The following is a 19412-nucleotide window of genomic DNA, read 5'->3' as shown; positions in this document are numbered from 1 at the left end:
CAACTTTGGGCGCTGACATGGCCAAAAAGGCGTCAGATTTAGCATTGAAAGCGCTAAGTTAACAACACTGTCCTCTCAATCAATGCCATTTTGAAATTGACGTTACTACATTAGTGTTGTCAATCGGCCTATAAATGTGAAACTACATTTAGTAGTAGAAATAAAGAAGGTACCTAAGTTATTAATAGGTAATAACAAATAACTGAGGAATAATAAAAGTAGTGTTAAAATAATTATTTAAAACAATGTAAGTAACGCAAGTCCTTCATAACCATTACCACGTAATTCATTAGACATGTTTTTTCATAACTTTACAACTAATAAAGTTCTACCACTCACTGGCACCGATTGCCACAAGGGAAATATTTTTAAAAGTTAGAACTAGTAACTCTGCTGCCCAGTGTTTATTTTTGGAAATTCGTGAATGTTCGTAAATTTGGAGAAAATATCCTGTATTCGTACGTATTTAGTATTCTAATGCTTTTTCTTCCAGTATTGTGTGATATTAATGTAATAAGTAAAAGCATCAAATAAGTATGCAACGTATGAGTTTATTTCGAATTCATCACACAATTTTTGGGACCAATTTAGACTTGACACTTTTCATCTTCCTGTTGTTCTTAAAAATTTAATTGTGGGAGTCTCGCTTTATATCCTTTTGGTATAAACGTACAAATTAAAACTGTGTTCAAATGATCTAATGACTTATATTTGGCATAAAAAACATTACTTAAGTATTCTGTGAAAATTGTATTACCTATTAGACATTTTGATGAACAAGGTTTGATGTAATTTATATTTCTTTCAGATATATTCATAACATGGTACTAAGACTCCAACAAAATGTCATCTGAAAATTGTTTGGTAAAAGCAATTTATTCATTTAAAGGAAAAAATAATGATGAGCTCTGCTTCAAAAAAGGAGACATTATAACTGTTACCCAGAAAGAGGAAGGTGGTTGGTGGGAGGGAACTCTAGGTGAAACAACAGGGTGGTTTCCAAGCAATTATGTTACTGAATACAAAGGTAGGTTTGTTGCTTCAGTTTGAAAAGGCAGAATTAGCATAATATTTCAGTATTCATTATATTAAAGTTCTATTTTACCAAGAGATTTTTTCCTGTATATTGCCATAATTATAATGAGCTCTTACAGTGAACCAACTTAAGTAAAATTCAACAGTTACTATGCCTTTGTTCTGTTGGGTGGTCCTTAAATGTTTTTTTAAGTGTATTTTTTTTTTTTCATATTTTAACCTAAAGTCACAGTCAATGAAGATCAGCAGGTAATGTTGGTTTTATAATGGCTGTATAGGCTTTTACAAGAATTCACTCATACTAGACTCCAATTACAGATCCTACTGGCTCAGTCACTACATCACCAATTAGAGCAGTATCTGAAATCCAGGCATTCAGAAATGTGGTGCTTAAAGATATTATTGATTCTGAGAAGGCTCATGTTGCAGAAATGCAAGGCCTTGTCAGTAACTTTCTGTTGCCATTAGAGAAAAGTGATATGTAAGTCAAATTTGTTTAATTATTTTTACTTCTTCAATCATAAAAAATAATTTTCAATAACTGCAACAGTCATCCATTAATTTTTCTGATGCCATTATATTGTCTGGACTCTATGCCACACTTACTTACTGGTTTAATCCATGGAAGAAAATAGATAATTGTTTTTTGCAAGTTACTGGCACTAGATGAAAGAGTTTAAATCTAAATTTCTGTCTGGTGGAATTTTGTGCATGATGATGTTATTTATAAATGCAATAAGGGAAAATTTAAAGAAGGAAGATGAGGCTGATTGTTTTTATAATCTATATTTGATTGAGTCTTTGAGACTGTAAAAGTTGAAGGAATAATGAATACAAGTGAAATAAAATAAAATTTAAATTACATTTTTAGGTTGACTATGGATGAATTCAAGCAACTTACTGGAAACATTAATGAAGTATTACAAATTCATGAACAATTCCTATCTCTCCTTGAAGATTGTGCCACTAAAACAGGCCCTGACCAGAGGGTGGGAGGTTTGTTCCTTCAGTGGGCCCCAAAAATAAAATCTGTTCACCAAACTTATTGTGCTGGACACCCAAAGGCAGTATGCATTTTGGATAAATATAAGTAAGTTATTTTACAAATCAAATATACTGTTGGTATGAGACAAGCAGACTAGTCATTTAAATGTCAAAATATGGAAACCATTGAATCAATTTTGTTGAAAATTAGAATGCAATAATAACAAAGAATGCATTCAATTTTTTAGTTTATTATGTAGGCAAATGTAATATCGGTATGGGCATCTGCTTAGGAATTACTTTTTAAAATTTCAAAGGAGTTCCTAGGGCAAAAGCTGGTTAAAGATGTGTGTAAAAATTATTTATTCAAAAACTTTTCCTGTTATTTTCCATTTCAGAGAAGAGTTAAATACATGGATGGAAAGTGCAGGTGCGGTTTGTCCTGGGGTGCTCGTACTAACTGCAGGACTATCGAAACCTTTCCGCCGTCTCGGCAAGTACCCTGCTATGTTGCAAGAACTGGCGAGGCATGTACACGAAGCCCACCCTGATAGGGGCGATACTCATCGCGCTTCTGTCGTGTATAAGGATATTGCTGTAAGTGGTTTTTACAGGTTAAAACTGAAATGAGCAAAGCATTATTATATAGACTACGCGCCGTCCTGTTTCACGTCATCATGGTAAGCGAAAGAGAGATGGAGTCCACATATGATAATATAAAAAATAAGTATATTTTATGTTCAGTTGTTTATACTCACGTAAATATTGAATAATTGATGATTACATTTTCTTGTAAGTTAAATTCCTTTGCCGCACTGCCATGGAAAATGTGTGTTTTATAGCTATTGTGAATTTTTATTTTTTATAGCTATATAAGCTAGACGCCACGAATATTTAATGATAAAGCTAGTATAGTTTTAATGAAACCCTTGATATAAATAAATTTGCCCATTGTACTGGTCTCAATATTGTTACAGAGCGCTTGCACAGCTTTACGGCGTCAGAAAGAGCTGGAATTGCAAGTGGTAACTGGCGAGGTCCGGGGCTGGCCCGGCGGAGAACTGTCAGCATTAGGAGACGTCCTTCACATGGGCAGTGTGGCTGTGGGGCCCTCCCATCAGGATCGATACCTAGTTCTGTTCCCTTCGTCGCTGCTGTTACTGTCAGTCAGCAAAAGGGTGTCTGCTTTTGTTTATGAGGTATGCAATATATGGAAAATATTGACCATAGCTTTGTACAAATTTGTAAAGGCTAGTTTTCTTAAGAGGCTCAGAGATATCTTCACTTTGAAAAAATTTCATGATCTTTAAGACACATGACGAACTCAATTGCATTAAACGAATATTTTAATCATCTTTAGATAGAATATGTAAAGTGCTTGATAAAAAGCGCGTATTTTTTAAAGCAACTCAAACATTTAAAAATGCTTATAACTCCGACGGCAATATTTTTTTTTTTTAGTTACGAGTATTGAGATTCAATTTAACGCTATTTTAAGGCTTTGCATGATACCAAATGATACCGATACAATGAACAATAATGTACCTTTAGAACAGATCTGTCTTAACACTATATATTATTTGTAGTGTCCGACCGAAGCTTCGGCTTCGGCTTCGGCTTCGGCCACCTTCGGCCAAAAAATCCACCTTCGGCGAAACATTCGGCTTCGGCCCAAAATCCGGCCGAAGCCGAAGGTTTCGCCGAAGATCCGAGCGACCGTCGAGATTGAACGAACTGTTACGAAAGTCATGAGGCGGCGGGGAGTCACTGTCAAAATATCACATTGCTGATTGCATGCATCAAAACAAGTCCGTACGTGTATTTAAACGAGTGTTTTTGTAAGAAATCAAATCATTATTTTTTACCCGTAGGTAAATCACAAACTTTTATCTATACATATAATAAAACAGTAAAAATATTTTGTCTGTACATTTAGTATTTTCGACTGAAATGGATAGAGGGACACTTAGAATGAATAATAGAAAGCAAAAATATATTTTTTTAATTTCTTGTCTGTCTGTCTGTATGTATGATCACGATTATCTCCGAAAGTACTAAACCGATTTACTTCAAACTTTCATTAATTGCTTTGTTTTAACTCAGAATAACATTTAAAGTTTGTTTCATCAAAATCGGTTCACACGGTAAAAAAGTTATCGACATTTGAATGAACTCAAGGCATCAGTATGCCTGCAAATAAGTTACGAAATTAAAAATTCAAAGTCATTTATCATTATACGACGGCATTATACCTATAACATATAAATATAAGTGAAAGGCGACTAAGGGATGGGCTTACAAACTTGGGATTCTTTTTTAGGCGATGGGCGAGCAACCTATCACTTTTTGAATCTCAATTCTATCATTCAGTCAAATAGCTGAACGTGGCCATTCAGTCTTTTCAAGTCTGTTGGCTCTGTCTACCCCGCAAGGGATAAAGACGTGACCATATGTATGTAGTCTACTTTAATTTCGACACCAACGCAACGGCTTCGATGGTCCAGTGGTTAGCCCGTGAGACTGTGAAGTTGGCGGTCCAAGTTCGAATCCCAACAATTACAAGATATTTTTTATTATTAAAAATATATATTTTTTGTATTGTTTGAGTATTTTATGTAAAAAAACTCAAAATCAAAATACTACATATAATAATAAAACGGTAAAAATATTTTTTCTGTACATTTAATATTTTGACTGAAACGGATAGAGATTTTTTTTTTACATTTTTTGTGTGTCTGTATCTGACTGTATGATTAAAATTCAACTCGAAATTTACGCGGACGAAGTCGCGGGCAACAGCTAGTTTATCTCTAAACCAACCACCTCTATGATATATCATCAACTTCTATATGAGACAGTCAATATATAAACCTTCAATATTGAGGTTTTGAAATGATTTTAATATTAATTGTAGCTTGTAGACAATATTGAACAAAATTAATTACTGAGTGCTGAGAGAATATAAACCTTCGGCTTCGGCTTCGGCTTCGGCCGAAGGTTGTGGCGATAGCCGATTAATCGGCTTCGGCTTCGGCTTCGGCCAAAAATAGACCTTCGGTCGGACACTAATTATTTGTCAGTCAAAAACCAAAACCACACATTACGTCACTGAGTCGAAACTAATAATGCCGTAATGAAAATTTATCTACCCATTTAATTGTTTTATTAACGTATCCACATTATATGGGTCATCAGTTTCATTGACTGTTGCTTTTGGAGCGACGCCAAATATTTTTAATGATGTTTGAAATTCTCTGTACAAATAACTTGGTTTCCATTAATAACTAAGTAATATTACCAAAGGTCGCTTCACGTAAATTTCATTTGTCGCAGGCCAAAAAGAAGTTTATCCCTTTGTTAAAAACTATTTCCATACATTATTTCAAAAATTTGTTTAGTAGTTTTAAGATTTCGCACTATACATAACAATAACAAGCTATGAATATATTTTGATAAAATTTTGTATAGATATGGTATTGGTTTGAATTAAAAAAAATGGATTAGTTACTCTGGGTAGAATAAGTACCTTGGTAATTTGGATACTTATTTTTTGTTTGTTTTAGGGCTGTCTTCCTTTGACGGGCATAACAGTTGCCAAACTAGATGATACTGAAACACGAAAAAATGCATTCGAAATAAGTTCCCCAATGATTGACACTATAGTAGCAGTGTGTCAAACCAAAGCGGAGGCTGACAACTGGGTTAGCCTGCTCCAAAAACATTCTAACACCAGTAGCCCTGCCCATGAACCTGGACAGCCACAATCTTTACCTCATGTAAGTACTTTTTTATGCTAAACTTATGTCTAAAAATTATTTATGTTTAAAAAAGATATTGAACTAGACTTTCACCGACACATTCGCTTAAATTACGTCATCCAATAAATAGGGTAGGCGCCATTAAAATTTTGATCCAGTTATATAGGCACGGATCCAAGCTGACATAGTGTGTTTAGACACGAATTTTTCTGGCCATTTATATTTTTAAAGCCATATATACATTTTGGTTTGGAATGTCTTTCTCTTAAATGTCTCGATCATCAATGCCATTTGCAATAAAAAATATCCTTGCATTTATGGCAACACTATGTTCCAAAATATTTCTTCTCGTTTCGTTTGGTAATTGGACTTTTGGACACTTGACCTAATATACCTCGGAGAGGCACTCGCAATATTAAGAAAACAAAATAATATAGCACATATCAAAGCGCCAATTAGAAAATTGATACCTATTTTAATAAAATATAATTTATTTCTCTGTTAATGTGTATATAGGTATTGTCGATTAGTGTGAAGGAGATTAAATTTAGATTTTTGATGTTGTTATATAGCTCACCCGTTCTCCTTCTGAAGGGGCGTTAACTAGTATCAACACTAGTCGGCGCAGTCTTTACCATGTGACACTACCACCGCCTAGCTACCCTTCTGCATCACCTTACTATTCGTTAACGAAGTACTTCGCGAGACTCGTTAAGAAAAAGATTATAACGAGACAAATGTTGCGTAAATTATTACATGAAAGGACATGGGCAAAAGCATTTCAGTTATCGGGATTGCCAGTTATGCGACGGCACAAAAATCATATCAGATTAAAGGTAGACAACGATGGCGCCATCACTACGGAGACTGAATACTCCGATAGTGAGGACAGTGAAAGGGAATCTGACACAACGTCTTATGCCACCTCGACTTGTACGGAACCAGATTCCGGCAGTTTTTCGAGGTTCCTCCGACAAAATGCCATGGACAAGAACAATTCTCGAACTCCTTCATCATCTTGCAGCAGTTGGGGAACCAATTTTGGTTATGTTCGATACTTTGATAATTCGTCTGATATGCAACTCGATTCGTCTCAACAAATAAAAGGCGATTGCACACGTAACTTTTTTCAACCATTATCCCGGAGTGGCAATCTACGCAATGTGACAAATGTTATGGATACCCAATCGACCTCGCGTGATGTATTATGTCCTATTATTCAACATTCCGAAAGCACTGAAAATTCAAGTTTTGAAGTAAGGGCATATATGGCTTGTGAAGATTTAGTTAATATTGACCAAAATATTCAAATTCAACCTATTAATAATGAAGATACAGACTTCATTCCGACACGACGCAGTTTTCCTAATTGTAGTGTTAAGAATACTGTTCCAAAGCTCTGGAAGTCAAATGAAGAAAACTATTCACGGGAAGATTTAGAAGATAATTGGCGGATTTCAGATTTAGTTCATTCTTTGGATCCTCCGTCACCGAAGTATTGTCGCGATAGTGCTTTTGATTCAATTATTATTGAACCGCCTCCAATGTTTAGGAACACAGAGGATGAATTAAAAGTAATCAGCGTTAATCTGAATACTAATGTACCTTTCCGTAAGCATTCTCTTAACTCCGATAAAAGGATTTTAAGATCAGCGTCGAGGTCAATGGTTGAAACAGAAAGTTTCAACAAAAATGAAGGTATACAAATTCAGAGGATGAGTTCTCAATCCGAAAATAATAAAGTACATAAGAAATGCGAATGTTGCAACAGGTCTCTGTGTCCCAGCCCGCGGTCATCTGATTCTGGTGTTGTCGGAAGCTGCAATTTGACATCACCAGAGCTAAATATGCACGAGTTCTCAAGTTCTGGCACCACGGGAAATGAATCTGATAGTCATGATAAATGTCCAGATCCCTTCAAAGGTTCCCTTACAAACATCACACAAGGAATGTATGACACTGATCGGCGCAAGAAATTAACATTATCTGAAATAGAGGCAGCAACATTTGAAGATCAGTGCAGATGCACCTCTCCTTTTGGTTCCACTGCTCGAACGTCTTGCGTGACCAGTGTCACATCTGAAAATAGTCTTGATGTAATGGACTCGTCGAACACTCATCTCACTTCTACTTACGTAGCAACACCGCCTCTGCTCTCGCCTGAAATCAAAAGGACGTCCATAAGAAGGAACGTTGAATGCTACATGCCTCAAATCAAAAGGAAACCTGATCCTCCGCCGCGTGTTTACCGTAAACCTAGCACGCATTTGGAAATACCGAAAAACGTACGCCAGCCTATACCATGCCAATGGAGTACTCTCAATATAACGGAACGTACAAAACCCAGTTTGCATTACCACATGCGTATATATAGAGATCTCGAAAGCAACAATGAAAGGCAATCCCGAACGAATGCCCCTCGCAACCGCGATTTGTTTGATAAAGAAAATAAACACAGTGATTCAGCTGTGTACATTCAATCACGTAAAACGAGGTCTCGCAGCGAAGATCTATCAAAATTGCAGAAGGGTTTATCAGAAGCGCAGACTGGCTTCATGGTGTACCGGTCCGATCTATATGCGCACTGGTGGATGAAAGCAAAGTTACCGATTACCGTGGTCACCGACTCAGGCAAGGATCATTACTTTGTAAAGAGATACTGTTCATGTATCACTGGTGTGAATATAATACTGCCTTGAAGTCTTAACAGCTAGAATTAATATTGTCATTATACCCCAGTGTTTCAGAGCTTTACTTGATCATCCTTGCCTGTGTTTATTCATCTTACTAACTAATAGAATCACTACCGCCAGTACTTAGATTCACTTTACTAACTGTAATGCATGGAAATGCTTATTTCCCATGTTATTATAATCCTACGAAAGGAAAATAACTATAGCAAGTAACTATGCAATGTTATAGTGATATACGAGTGAAGATATGAAAAGAACAATAATGTTTCTGTCAAAGTTTTTCTAGTCAATGTGAGGAAAAGCTGACTCCATACTTAGTAACGGGTAGATATGCAATATTACTAAATGCAGAATTTTTGCTACTATGAATGGGTAGTGGCGAGTGCCAAATAAAACGTTAGCAAGTGCTGAGTCAGCCAAGTCACATATGTGTGCTGCAATATAACGAGAGTACGGAAAAATAAGCTAAATTTAGAGATTCAAAGTTAGAAAATCTAGTACCAAATCAATCAATATTTATTAAATCAAAATAAAACAATGAGATGCTTGCAGGCAAAATGCGGGCAAATCATTTAATACCTACATGTTTTTTTGAAAGAATTTATCTTTTTATTCTCAACGCACCAAGTCTTTGCCAGATTTAGTAATATATCAGTCGACGTCGGCATCCTGACAAGTCAGTGATAGTTATCCATAATTTAGCTTTGTTCATAATTAAATTTCTCACTATACGTATACCAATGTGACGCATCTGTCACTTACATTAATTTGTATACTTATTTGCGCTATATAATGCCGCGCTTTAAATAGATGTGTGTTTTAACGAGTCGTTCTCGTTATTTTGTAAACTTTGATGGAGACGGCTTCTACAAACAAACACGTCGGCGTGGAAACAAACAACCATTGTAAACAAACATTATATTTACGTTTATAAAAGAAGCGTCTTTTTCTACAGATGACCATGAGCGACAGTAATAACTCGGATCTATCGTCCGGTCTAAGCAGCCACAAAAGATCACACTCATTTAACAATCATCAAAGCTACACACAGCACACGCAACAAACTCAGAAAAATAAGCAAAAGAATCATTCCGCACGCTGGCTCCTGAATTCCTGCGACGCCCTTGACCAATCGCCCGCCAAGTCCAATAAAAGTCCCATTGGGAAGAAATTTTCATCTGTTGATTTCATCGATACTTCTGGATCAAACTACAGCAATAAAGGTATAAATTTATTTTAATAGAATATATTAAGTTTTTTTTTTTAATTTGGTTATGGTTTTCGGAGAAGTGCAGTAAACTGTTGTTACCTATATAGGTACTATAGGACTGACGATACCGCGGGAAAGTCTACGACTTTATTGTTAGATTATACTTCATTAAATTGAATAGTAGTCTGCAAATGGCTCATGCCGAAAGTTCAAGAGCTCAACTAATTGTGTTCTAGCTACTATGCCAAAAATGAAGTCATAGTACTAAGCTCATATGGATCGTTCAGTGTTGTCCATTTATTGGATTTTACACATACTGGGACATACCGCTGTCATATCGTCATCGTGCGATATGCGAACGCAACAGTTTTCAATACAATAATTGACAGGATGGAGCATTACCTGTCTCCGGCCAGCGCCTCCTCTCCGACCGCAGTCATTCACAGTGGGCTCGGACGAGAACATAGGTCCGACGCACCCTTACGCCCCGCACCAACGGAAGTCCAACTCTTATGAAGAAGACGCCCTTATCTTGAAGGTCATCGAGGCGTATTGTACTTCTGCACGTTGCCGAAACGCTGTCAGTTCCGGTGAGTATCGCTTTACCACTTATGTTACTACTAACGTAATTGAATATTTTGCTGTTGATATACATTTTTCGCGAGTTTAATTTTTTATCGAAAATTACGAATGTAAACAATTGTCGTTATATCAATAAAATAACGAATAAAACGATTTATAAAGTAGAAGAATACATTTTATTACATATTGAAATTAATCAAAGTGATTAGAAATGCCAACTGATATGAGAAACCTAAGTTATTATTTGACACTTGTTTACAAATGAAATAATTTTTATGGAAGTGGATGCAAAACAGAAAATAGTATTTTTACGTACAGTTGTTTAGCTAAATTTTAACCGTGATTACCATTACTCGTTTCCCGTAGTAATAACATTAAATAGATACCGACGTACCTACTAACACAGCTGTGTTTATTATGCAGTACCCAATATACCACTGGAGATATTCGAGTCAACAAGGAGGAGACAGGCAAAGTCAAGAAACCGTATAATCAGTTGGTTCTTAGAATGAGAAATATGTACATATATAATAATACCAAAACCATCGCTAGTCAGATATCGCTTGACATAATTATATGTGACGTTTGTCGTTGTTGGTGGATAACGCGCACCCAATTGTATGTCACTGTAACTAATAATACTCAGTACATTCTATATGAGCACAAGTCTCTAAATGCATGATACTCGAAATACGGCATGCTTTCTATAAATATACTCACATTATTTATTTTATAGATATGTATAGTTCCTACATAAATATTTATTCAGGTGGTAATTTCTTAGCTCAAAGTATAATACTCTTAAGCTATTTTACGTATGGTAGTACAAAGTAGCTAGTCGTAGTGGTAGGTATATATTTATTTAATAAAGTTTAAGTTTGAATATAATTTCAATAAATATATTTTTGAAGAAGGAGAAACATTAAGAAGTTAATTATGATAAGTTGAAAATACATGATAAATGACTGCATTTTATCAAATTGTTTTGTACGAGGTAGATATTTCTCTTAAAAGTCGAATAGGCGCGAGACATTTAACTAGAGGTAACCTGCTGGTACAGAGAATTTTAAACCATTTGTGGGTTTTCTTACTCGAACTAAAAATAAGGTTTCATACATTTTCAACATTTTCTTATATATCGTGATGATAAATTTCTATGCTTAAACTCTGTCGACCGAATGGAAAATGATCAGACAAGATGATAAGTTTCGAACTTTGTAATATTTGTTTCTCTTTACCAATGAAACAAACTTATATTAATATTCTGATCAACTTCATTAAATACTTATACGAGTTGCTCTCGTATAGCAACATCTGTTACTCGACTTGATGACTTTCTTTATAGAATTCTAGGAGCAAAACTAGGTTAACGCTTTATTTGACGATGCTAGTTGGCGTCCAATGCTATGCAAGGTATAGCGAAAAGCAATTTATTCGCAGTTTACTACTTATAAGTAAAAGAAACGTTTCATCAAAACTTCTACAAATATTTATTTAAGTAAAATAATATTTTTATTTCATTGTCTATTTTCGGTAAATGCAAAATAATGACCGCATTGTCAACTAACAAAAGATATTATGACTCTTAATATTCTCGTTCTGTCTGCTCTAGCCTTTTGCATATCTACAATACAATATAACATAAAGAAAATCTATATTATGGCTTTATCATAAAGTAGTAGTCTGAACCTTTCTATTTTGTTACATGCGGCTGCCTTTATATCGCACCTGCAGTGGACTGCGGCCACTTTTCTGTCGGTAAAGTACAATATCACGCACCCGCTACTAACAAACTTCACTATAACTATACTAAACTTCCGATCGTCCAGCGAAGCGAGACACCCGAGCAGCAAGGGTGTAGCAGGTCGTCGAAAATAAAAAGAAACAAAAGCTCATCGGCGGCGGATGCATACCTGTATCGCGGCCCGGAGACAAGGCGGCTCTTATCCGAACGAAAGTTTCACTTGAACCGTTCCAATCCTAATCTGTGGGAATGTTCGGAGGAGCGCAAGCCGAAATTGATCTGTGGTCGGGAGCGGCGCAGCGGCTCGCACCCCAGCCTGGCTCCGCTGCGAGTCCAGCCCGCCCCCGCGCCCGCTCCCTCTCGTTCAGCCCGCTCATCCACGTGGTGCTGTGGCACATTCGTCAAACAGCTCACTAAATCACATCATTTTGATTGACATAAGTAGATTCTTGAGTATTAGCTCACATTATGATTGATTCCACATGGAATTTACCTATTCCACATATCCGCTCTATTCATTGATCATCCGAACTAATTTCTTTTTCTTTTTTAAGTTGTGCGTGATTGCAGTTAGTTTTTACCTTGATTCTCAACATTAACCAAAGTCCAATCCATTGACTAATAAATTGTTTTGTACAGTCTCATAGATTTGCATGTCTATTTATATAATTAGTATTAAATGCTTTTAGCAAGTAGGATATGAGAATGCGATGGATACTTTAATTATAATCTGTAATTTTGTAACTTTAAAGTGCCATATATATGCTTTAGAAGCGTGTTATCTATGTTAACATAGATTTAAAAATATTATATTGCAAGTTTGCAGTATTACGTAGATAATAATAATATTTGCTTAATAATAGGATATAAGAGTTAAACTTTATGGTGCATTATTTGATTTGTGACATAAATTGCATGTTTTGGTTGTATAGTATTAAGTTATACATTTTATATTGTACAAAAGGGTACGAATTATATTTAGCATTGTTTTTAAATTACTGACATAGGTATATAAATATAAGACAACTAATTGCGTGATACCTATCACTATAGATTTATATTAATGGTGCCATGTCTGAGATTTATTCGGCTTATTGCATTGTCGTAACTTCTTCGTCAACATGACAGGCATTAAGGTGCTTTTACCTGGTAGAAACCAGAGATGTGCTAAGCAAATGTGCTGTGAGGAAATGTCTAGCTAAGCTATACCATTAAAGATTTGACGATTAGGATTGGCCAACCAACGAGATAAAAAGCTTAATTTAATCTGCAAAAATATTAATTACCGTAAATATCTAAACTACATTTTCATGGATAAATGTGCCACCTCGCCAAGAGATAGCTATGAGTGGACGATGCATACCTCGAGTACTGCGATCTATCGACAGGGGCAAAAGCATTCTTAGATCGTGGCCATCTTTAGGTATCATCATAAGTCACGCTTCTCTCCCGGAGAGGTAGGCGGAGACCACATTTTCCCACTTGCCACGGTTCCTGCATACTTCTTTCTTCGTTCATAAATCTCTTCATGCAAGCTTGTCGATTCCGGGTACACTTGACCTGACCTTTTGCCAGAATGTCTCTAATTTGATCTTCTATGCCTTTCCACTGCAACAGTCCCATTCTCACTCTCTTTGTATATTTGCTTTGTTAACCTACCTACATTCATAGCATAGTTGAATTCGCATTTACAGAGACGAGCATAGCACATTTCTGGTAGCAATGCACTGTCTCTCTTGATTATTGTATCTTGACAATTTAACTGGTTAGGTTAAATTTAACAAAATAATTTTCAAATTTGCTCACTGTTTGATGCTTTTCAAATCAGTGAGACTTGATTAACTACTTTACTCGTCGATTTTCCAGAATAATACAAAAACTGCATTATGTCATTATTGTGCATTGTGGTTCAAACTCGTATTCTCTTGAGTTTTTTTTTATTATATTGTGTCAAATAGTAATAAAAAAATATATATTTTTATGTACTTGACTTGTGTGATTAATTTTAATTAAGAGTTATCTTTTACCTATACGTAGATAGGAGAATTACTAAATCATGTAAACTTTTATCCAATTTTAAGTTTCGTGTAGAGCGGTTCAGATGGGCAGTATTCCAACAAATGTTTCAGAAACTTCAATAACAAATGTAAACCCATTTGTTCCCATGATTTTATATAAACGAAAAATACAATCCGTAGTGCACCTGACGTGCAAAATGAATACTTCATAATCTGAGTTAGTAATGCCCAACGCAAATAATACTTTGTTTTCCAAGCTATTCCACAAAATAAATGTTAAAACGAAAAAAGTATCGCGTTCATTCTGTCGCGGTATTTTCATTTAATTCATTGTATCCTTTGCTACTTGAATCAGTGCTGGAATTTTAATTTATTCATTATTTTCTCGCAGTAATTCAGCGAAGGTCGAATAATGCAAAACGCAGAGAGAAGGAACTGCTAATAGAGACAAGTGGGGCAGGTTATTAGATTGTGCAGTAGGTAATCACGGCGGGCAGCGGCCGGCAGGCGCGTGCCATTCGTTTAATATTGAACAGGATAGCGCAGTATTCTGCCTGCAACATTTACATATACGAGCGTTCTCTCAAACCAGTGCCAACTGCAATATTCCCAATCTCGACGCGCATACTTCACATACTATTGTGTTTAGACGAATAACAACAAACATTAGAATTAAGCACAAAGTTCTACTTCTTTTACTGTTAGAAAATAACAGATCATAGATTTTAATTTTTGCCGACTCGTTCAATGAATATTAAATGCATAGCAATGTGTCAGTGTCATATCTCATTAGGGAAAAAGGGGAACTAAAAACTAGTATGAGCTTGTCAAGCGAAAGCTGGCACTGATTAATTGAAGTGGAAACTGAAAAATCTGCTCACGTCACCGACTCATTACTATTATGTTTTACGATGAACATCGAAAACCAATATGTATTTAATTAAACTTTATGTGGGTGTAGGATATGTTTTCTTGCATATTAAGGTATAAGTATATGACAAATTAATATAATAAGTTAATAATGTTTTAACAAAACCTTTCTTTTATTTACGCAGATAGACAATAGGTATTTTTATCAATTATGAGTGGAGAAAAAAAGAACAACGCAAAGCATGTGAACAAACGTCAGTGTTCACATTTATATTTAGAAATCGTTATTCAACTAAACCTCCATTTAACTAATCTAAAGTTAACAAGAGTGACATTTTTATTTTAATAATATGCTTTAGTTTGTTGTTGCATTTCATACGATTGCCACGAAGATTGCATCACTCAATTAAATTTTATGCCACCCGTTGCTACAAGTTTATTGACTAACTGCGCAATCTATTCCCTGTTTATTTCCCCATAACTCGACATTACAGCCAGGTATAAAAAACACAATTTGCAGTTCGCAATGTCGCAGAATTGTTACTTGAAACGGGGCCAGGTTCTAAGTTATCTCTTCTAAATATTGATCCATAAAGCGTGCGATTTCCAGTGTTTGAATTTTACGACTTTTTGATGAAATATTTTGCAAAATAGTTACTGAAAAGATTTTAATTATTTAGTCAGAAATTTTTTACGACACTCATTACACAGGTTCATTTATCAAGAGTTTTAATTCGGTAACAAGTTGTATTAATTATATCGTGGCAAGTGAAAAGATGTAGTCTCTGCCTACCCCTCCGGGAAAGAGGCGTGATTTTATGTATGTAAACACTACATCATCTTACCAAAGGCTCCATCGGCTAAGTAGATAATGTGCTTTTACATCTACTATAGGTAATATATAAGACTTTTGATTACATTGCCCCCATCGTAGTGACGTCTTTTGTTATAAAATAAATATTTTAGCAGTTCACTCTCAGCCGTACGTGATAACGACCTCTGGAGGCCGGGTAAAGCCGCGGCGTTGACAACACACGGCCCTACACTTTGCTCGCGCGAGCTTTGTCATTTATTATTAAGATTATTATAGTACGGTTTCAGCGGTGTCGTTTCTATTTATTACAGTCATTAGTTACATATTTTATTCCTTTATGTTTAAAGATATATGTTGTATACCCAAGTGATGAATTTAGTAGAAATTAAAATAAATTTTAGCTTAACTGAGTGTTCCTTAATTATGTTTTATTATTTTCTTGAATTTATTGTACAAATGATCGTCGTAGGTTGACAGTAAAACTAATCCGATTGAATATAATGTTGTTTTATCATTATTTCCAAGGCATACATTACTCAAATTCCATTTTGATGGTGTAGTGAAGCGGGTATGGTAAGACAATAGAACTTTCAATATGAGTTCAAATAATCGCAGTGACACAGGGTTATATATCAAAGTTTACGCTATTTTAATAATATTATGTACACGAAAATGACATGCGTAATAAATAGGTAACAATTTTGTTCATAATCATAATACTAACATAAATTCCGATTATGTTATTTAATTTGTAATTTTTTTAAAGGTTTAGATATACGAAAGCTGCCTATAAATGACTGGTATTAAACTAGAAAAAAACTATAACCATAAAAAAGATAACGGTTTTATTTATTGATAAAAATATGAAATAACAATAGCTTAGTGTAAAGAACCTGATTCCAATAAGTTTCAGTATTATTTCGCAGTTCATTATCAGGCAGCACTTAATTTTTTTACTTATATAGCTTATTCCTCATCTAGTCTTTCTTTTAAACACATAAAACAACATAATATTGAACTTAATATGATTGAAGTAATGATAATTTCAGATTCAAAATATTCTCTGTCTTAAAATATTTCTATCGATGAGGTGTAAGTTACTTGTAAAGAATGCATAACTTAATATATATTTAGTCTTTGTTATAAATATGATATATATACAATATATATCTATTTTATTGGGTTTAATATAACTATATAGTTGAGTTCTGCTATATTTATTTTTTTATTGAAATATATTGATAAGTAATTTTAAATAAATTTTCAAAAAGTCTTGCATACTAAAATTATTTCATTTAATTGTTAACCTTAATGTTCTACGTATCTACATAGGCCAGCCACTCATGCAGCAGTATTATTTTAAGTTAAGAAACTAATGTTTCACGTGGAATGCGTCTACAAGTACACACCTAGTATTAAAAATAACGCAAGATTGCTATAACCAATAATAGCCTACTTAGTTCGTTAATAGAAAATCTGCAAAACCTCTGATGTTAACGGATGACGGCACCTCGCCCAATCTCGAAGCCTGCTCTTGATTGCCCGATCTTATCTGGTATTTCTAGTCCAATATTTCACAATTTCATGTGCCAAAAATTTTAAAAGATATTCTCTAAAAGTTACTTAATGTCACTTCCTTCAGATTTAATTCAAACGTTATTGGTACATAGTCACAATTTACATCTTAATCGTAGCAAGGGTTCAAAATACCATTTTCTTTAGGTCTTTTGGAAAATGGCAAATAGGTTTATAAAAATTAACAAATTTTTAATATAACAGTATCCATATACCTAAAGGTGGGTATCTTTGATAATTTTATATTCAAAATAATAATTCAAGTCATGTTGATGTAACAGATTAAAGAAACCAGTAAAAAGGCTACGTTTTATGATCATGAAACAGAATATGATTTGAATTATCACTTTGAATATCTGTATGAAGTGAGATCGTATAGTAGACATGCGAGTGATATCTTTATTCTATTTTCAGAGTGCGATGACGAGCCAGCAATGTGCGTGGAAGCGCTGGTGCGGTCTCCGTCGTTGCCCGTGTCTACCGCGGCCGGCCACGCCACCGCCAGCTTGTGGACCATCGTCATGAGACTGCAAAACGAAGTGAAAAGTCTCAAATTAGATGTCCGAAATCTGCAATTACAACTTGTTGAAGAAAAACAGGAACGCAATCTTGCCATAGCCTCGCTTCAATCGAAAAATATATTTAAAGACGCCAAGGAGAGCAAATGTTAATTGCTAACAATTTGAAGTATTATATTTGTATTATTACTTGCCTATTGACATGTTTTATTTCTGATTCCTATTAACCTCATTTCACTATATTAATTCCACTTTATTATAAAGGTAAACACATAGTCCACCATAAAAATTGAAATAATATAAGTAGTTTAATATTATTCCGATTTATGTGAAGTCCACAATTAAAAAAAAAGTTAAGATAGGTATAGGTATGATTCAAACTAGTATTTTAACAAAAGATGATTTGCTTTATAACCTTCATGCTATATTTCGTTAAATACTCGAGAGATAGTGGTTAATGGACAGTAGTATTGTTAGTATATCTTAAAAGTAATTAAAACCGTAAGTGACGGTTTGCATAACTAAATTGCATTATCTCATCTACTGTAAAGGGGTCATGTTAAAATTGAGTAATATATAACTGAACTATTCTTAACTATGAGGGTTGACAGGCGACTCGGTTCACTGGGTGCTCACTGGGGTGCTCCGCCGCTGTACCGCGTAGGTGTAAAGGGTTTGCAGTGCATTCCAGATAATACCATTCTATGCTCTAAACGTCGATTCTCTTTTGGATCATTGATTCTTGTTTATAGACCCCGTGCAGTTAATTATATAGTAGAACAGGTAAAGTCTTAAATAATTGATCTAGTTCCACCTTTACGCTTTTCCTTAGGAAATATATTCCGATGCTGAGAGTCGAAATCAATAATTGACAATTGTTATACATTGTAGCTTACTCGTTGTATGTAAGAGGAATTATTTTCGTAGTTGTGTTACGCTTGTTAATGCCTGATGCAAAGTACTTTATAATAACCGTGCGAATGGTATGGAGTATGATATTTAATACATAAGATATTTACCTCCGTAGACTGGGACGATCAGACGGTATATCCGCCTCTCTTTGTCATATCATCATAGTCTATTCTAGATCGTTTTCACGAATATTGGTTTCAATTCTATAATTCGAGACATTCCAATTACAAGACTTGCCTATTACAGTCGAAAGCTTCTTAATTCTAATTTGATCTATTAGGCGTTTGTTCTTTTGTCATTTAGTCATCTTTTACGTTTGTTATCCGCATAAAAAGATGGGAGAGGTCCTATCTACGAAAATTTCCAAATTTCATGTAGGTATATTAAATACATGAAAGCAAACGAAAAAGCTAACTAACATTGGTTCACGATCGCGGAATAAAGTGTTTACTAAGAATTCCCAAGAAAATAAGTCTATCCAATTAAATTTCATTCCACCCAAGCTGATAAAATGTCGGAATGTTTTCATTTCTTTCATAGCGGTTGAAAAATTCGGAACGGCCGCGTCGCCTCGTCCGGACAACAAACGTTGGCGCTTTAATTTCATTTTCAATTTACTGTCGGCACCTACCACAATTTGCATCCCTCCGTATAACTAAATCGTCCATAAAAACTTGTTTCCTCTCTGGTCCAGGTTTC

At 34.9% G+C, this 19412-nt stretch overlaps 1 protein-coding gene across 5 annotated transcripts; it reads left to right on the top strand.

The window, feature by feature from the left end:
• The first annotated feature begins 228 nt into the window (after window positions 1-228).
• On the top strand, window positions 229-17998 carry LOC106136056 (rho guanine nucleotide exchange factor 6). Of its 5 annotated transcripts, none has more exons than XM_060947071.1 (10): window positions 229-247; window positions 809-1027; window positions 1354-1516; window positions 1907-2125; window positions 2418-2616; window positions 2997-3218; window positions 5583-5795; window positions 9426-9693; window positions 10070-10270; window positions 11997-17668. In XM_060947071.1, the coding sequence occupies exons 2-10, from the start codon at window positions 844-846 to the stop codon at window positions 12440-12442; spliced, it is 2115 nt and encodes a 704-aa protein (XP_060803054.1). In that variant the 5' UTR covers window positions 229-247; window positions 809-843; the 3' UTR covers window positions 12443-17668. The 5 variants fall into 5 exon arrangements, with proteins under 5 accessions (XP_060803054.1, XP_060803060.1, XP_060803046.1 ...); XM_060947077.1 differs by lacking the exons at window positions 229-247; window positions 11997-17668 and adding exons at window positions 326-458; window positions 17698-17998; XM_060947063.1 differs by lacking the exon at window positions 229-247 and adding an exon at window positions 326-458.
• The last annotated feature ends 1414 nt before the right edge of the window (window positions 17999-19412 follow it).

The sequence above is a fragment of the Amyelois transitella genome, chromosome 2 (assembly GCF_032362555.1).
Source record: "Amyelois transitella isolate CPQ chromosome 2, ilAmyTran1.1, whole genome shotgun sequence".
In the NCBI taxonomy this organism is placed as follows: domain Eukaryota; kingdom Metazoa; phylum Arthropoda; class Insecta; order Lepidoptera; family Pyralidae; genus Amyelois; species Amyelois transitella.
This window is presented reverse-complemented; position numbering and strand designations above follow the sequence as displayed.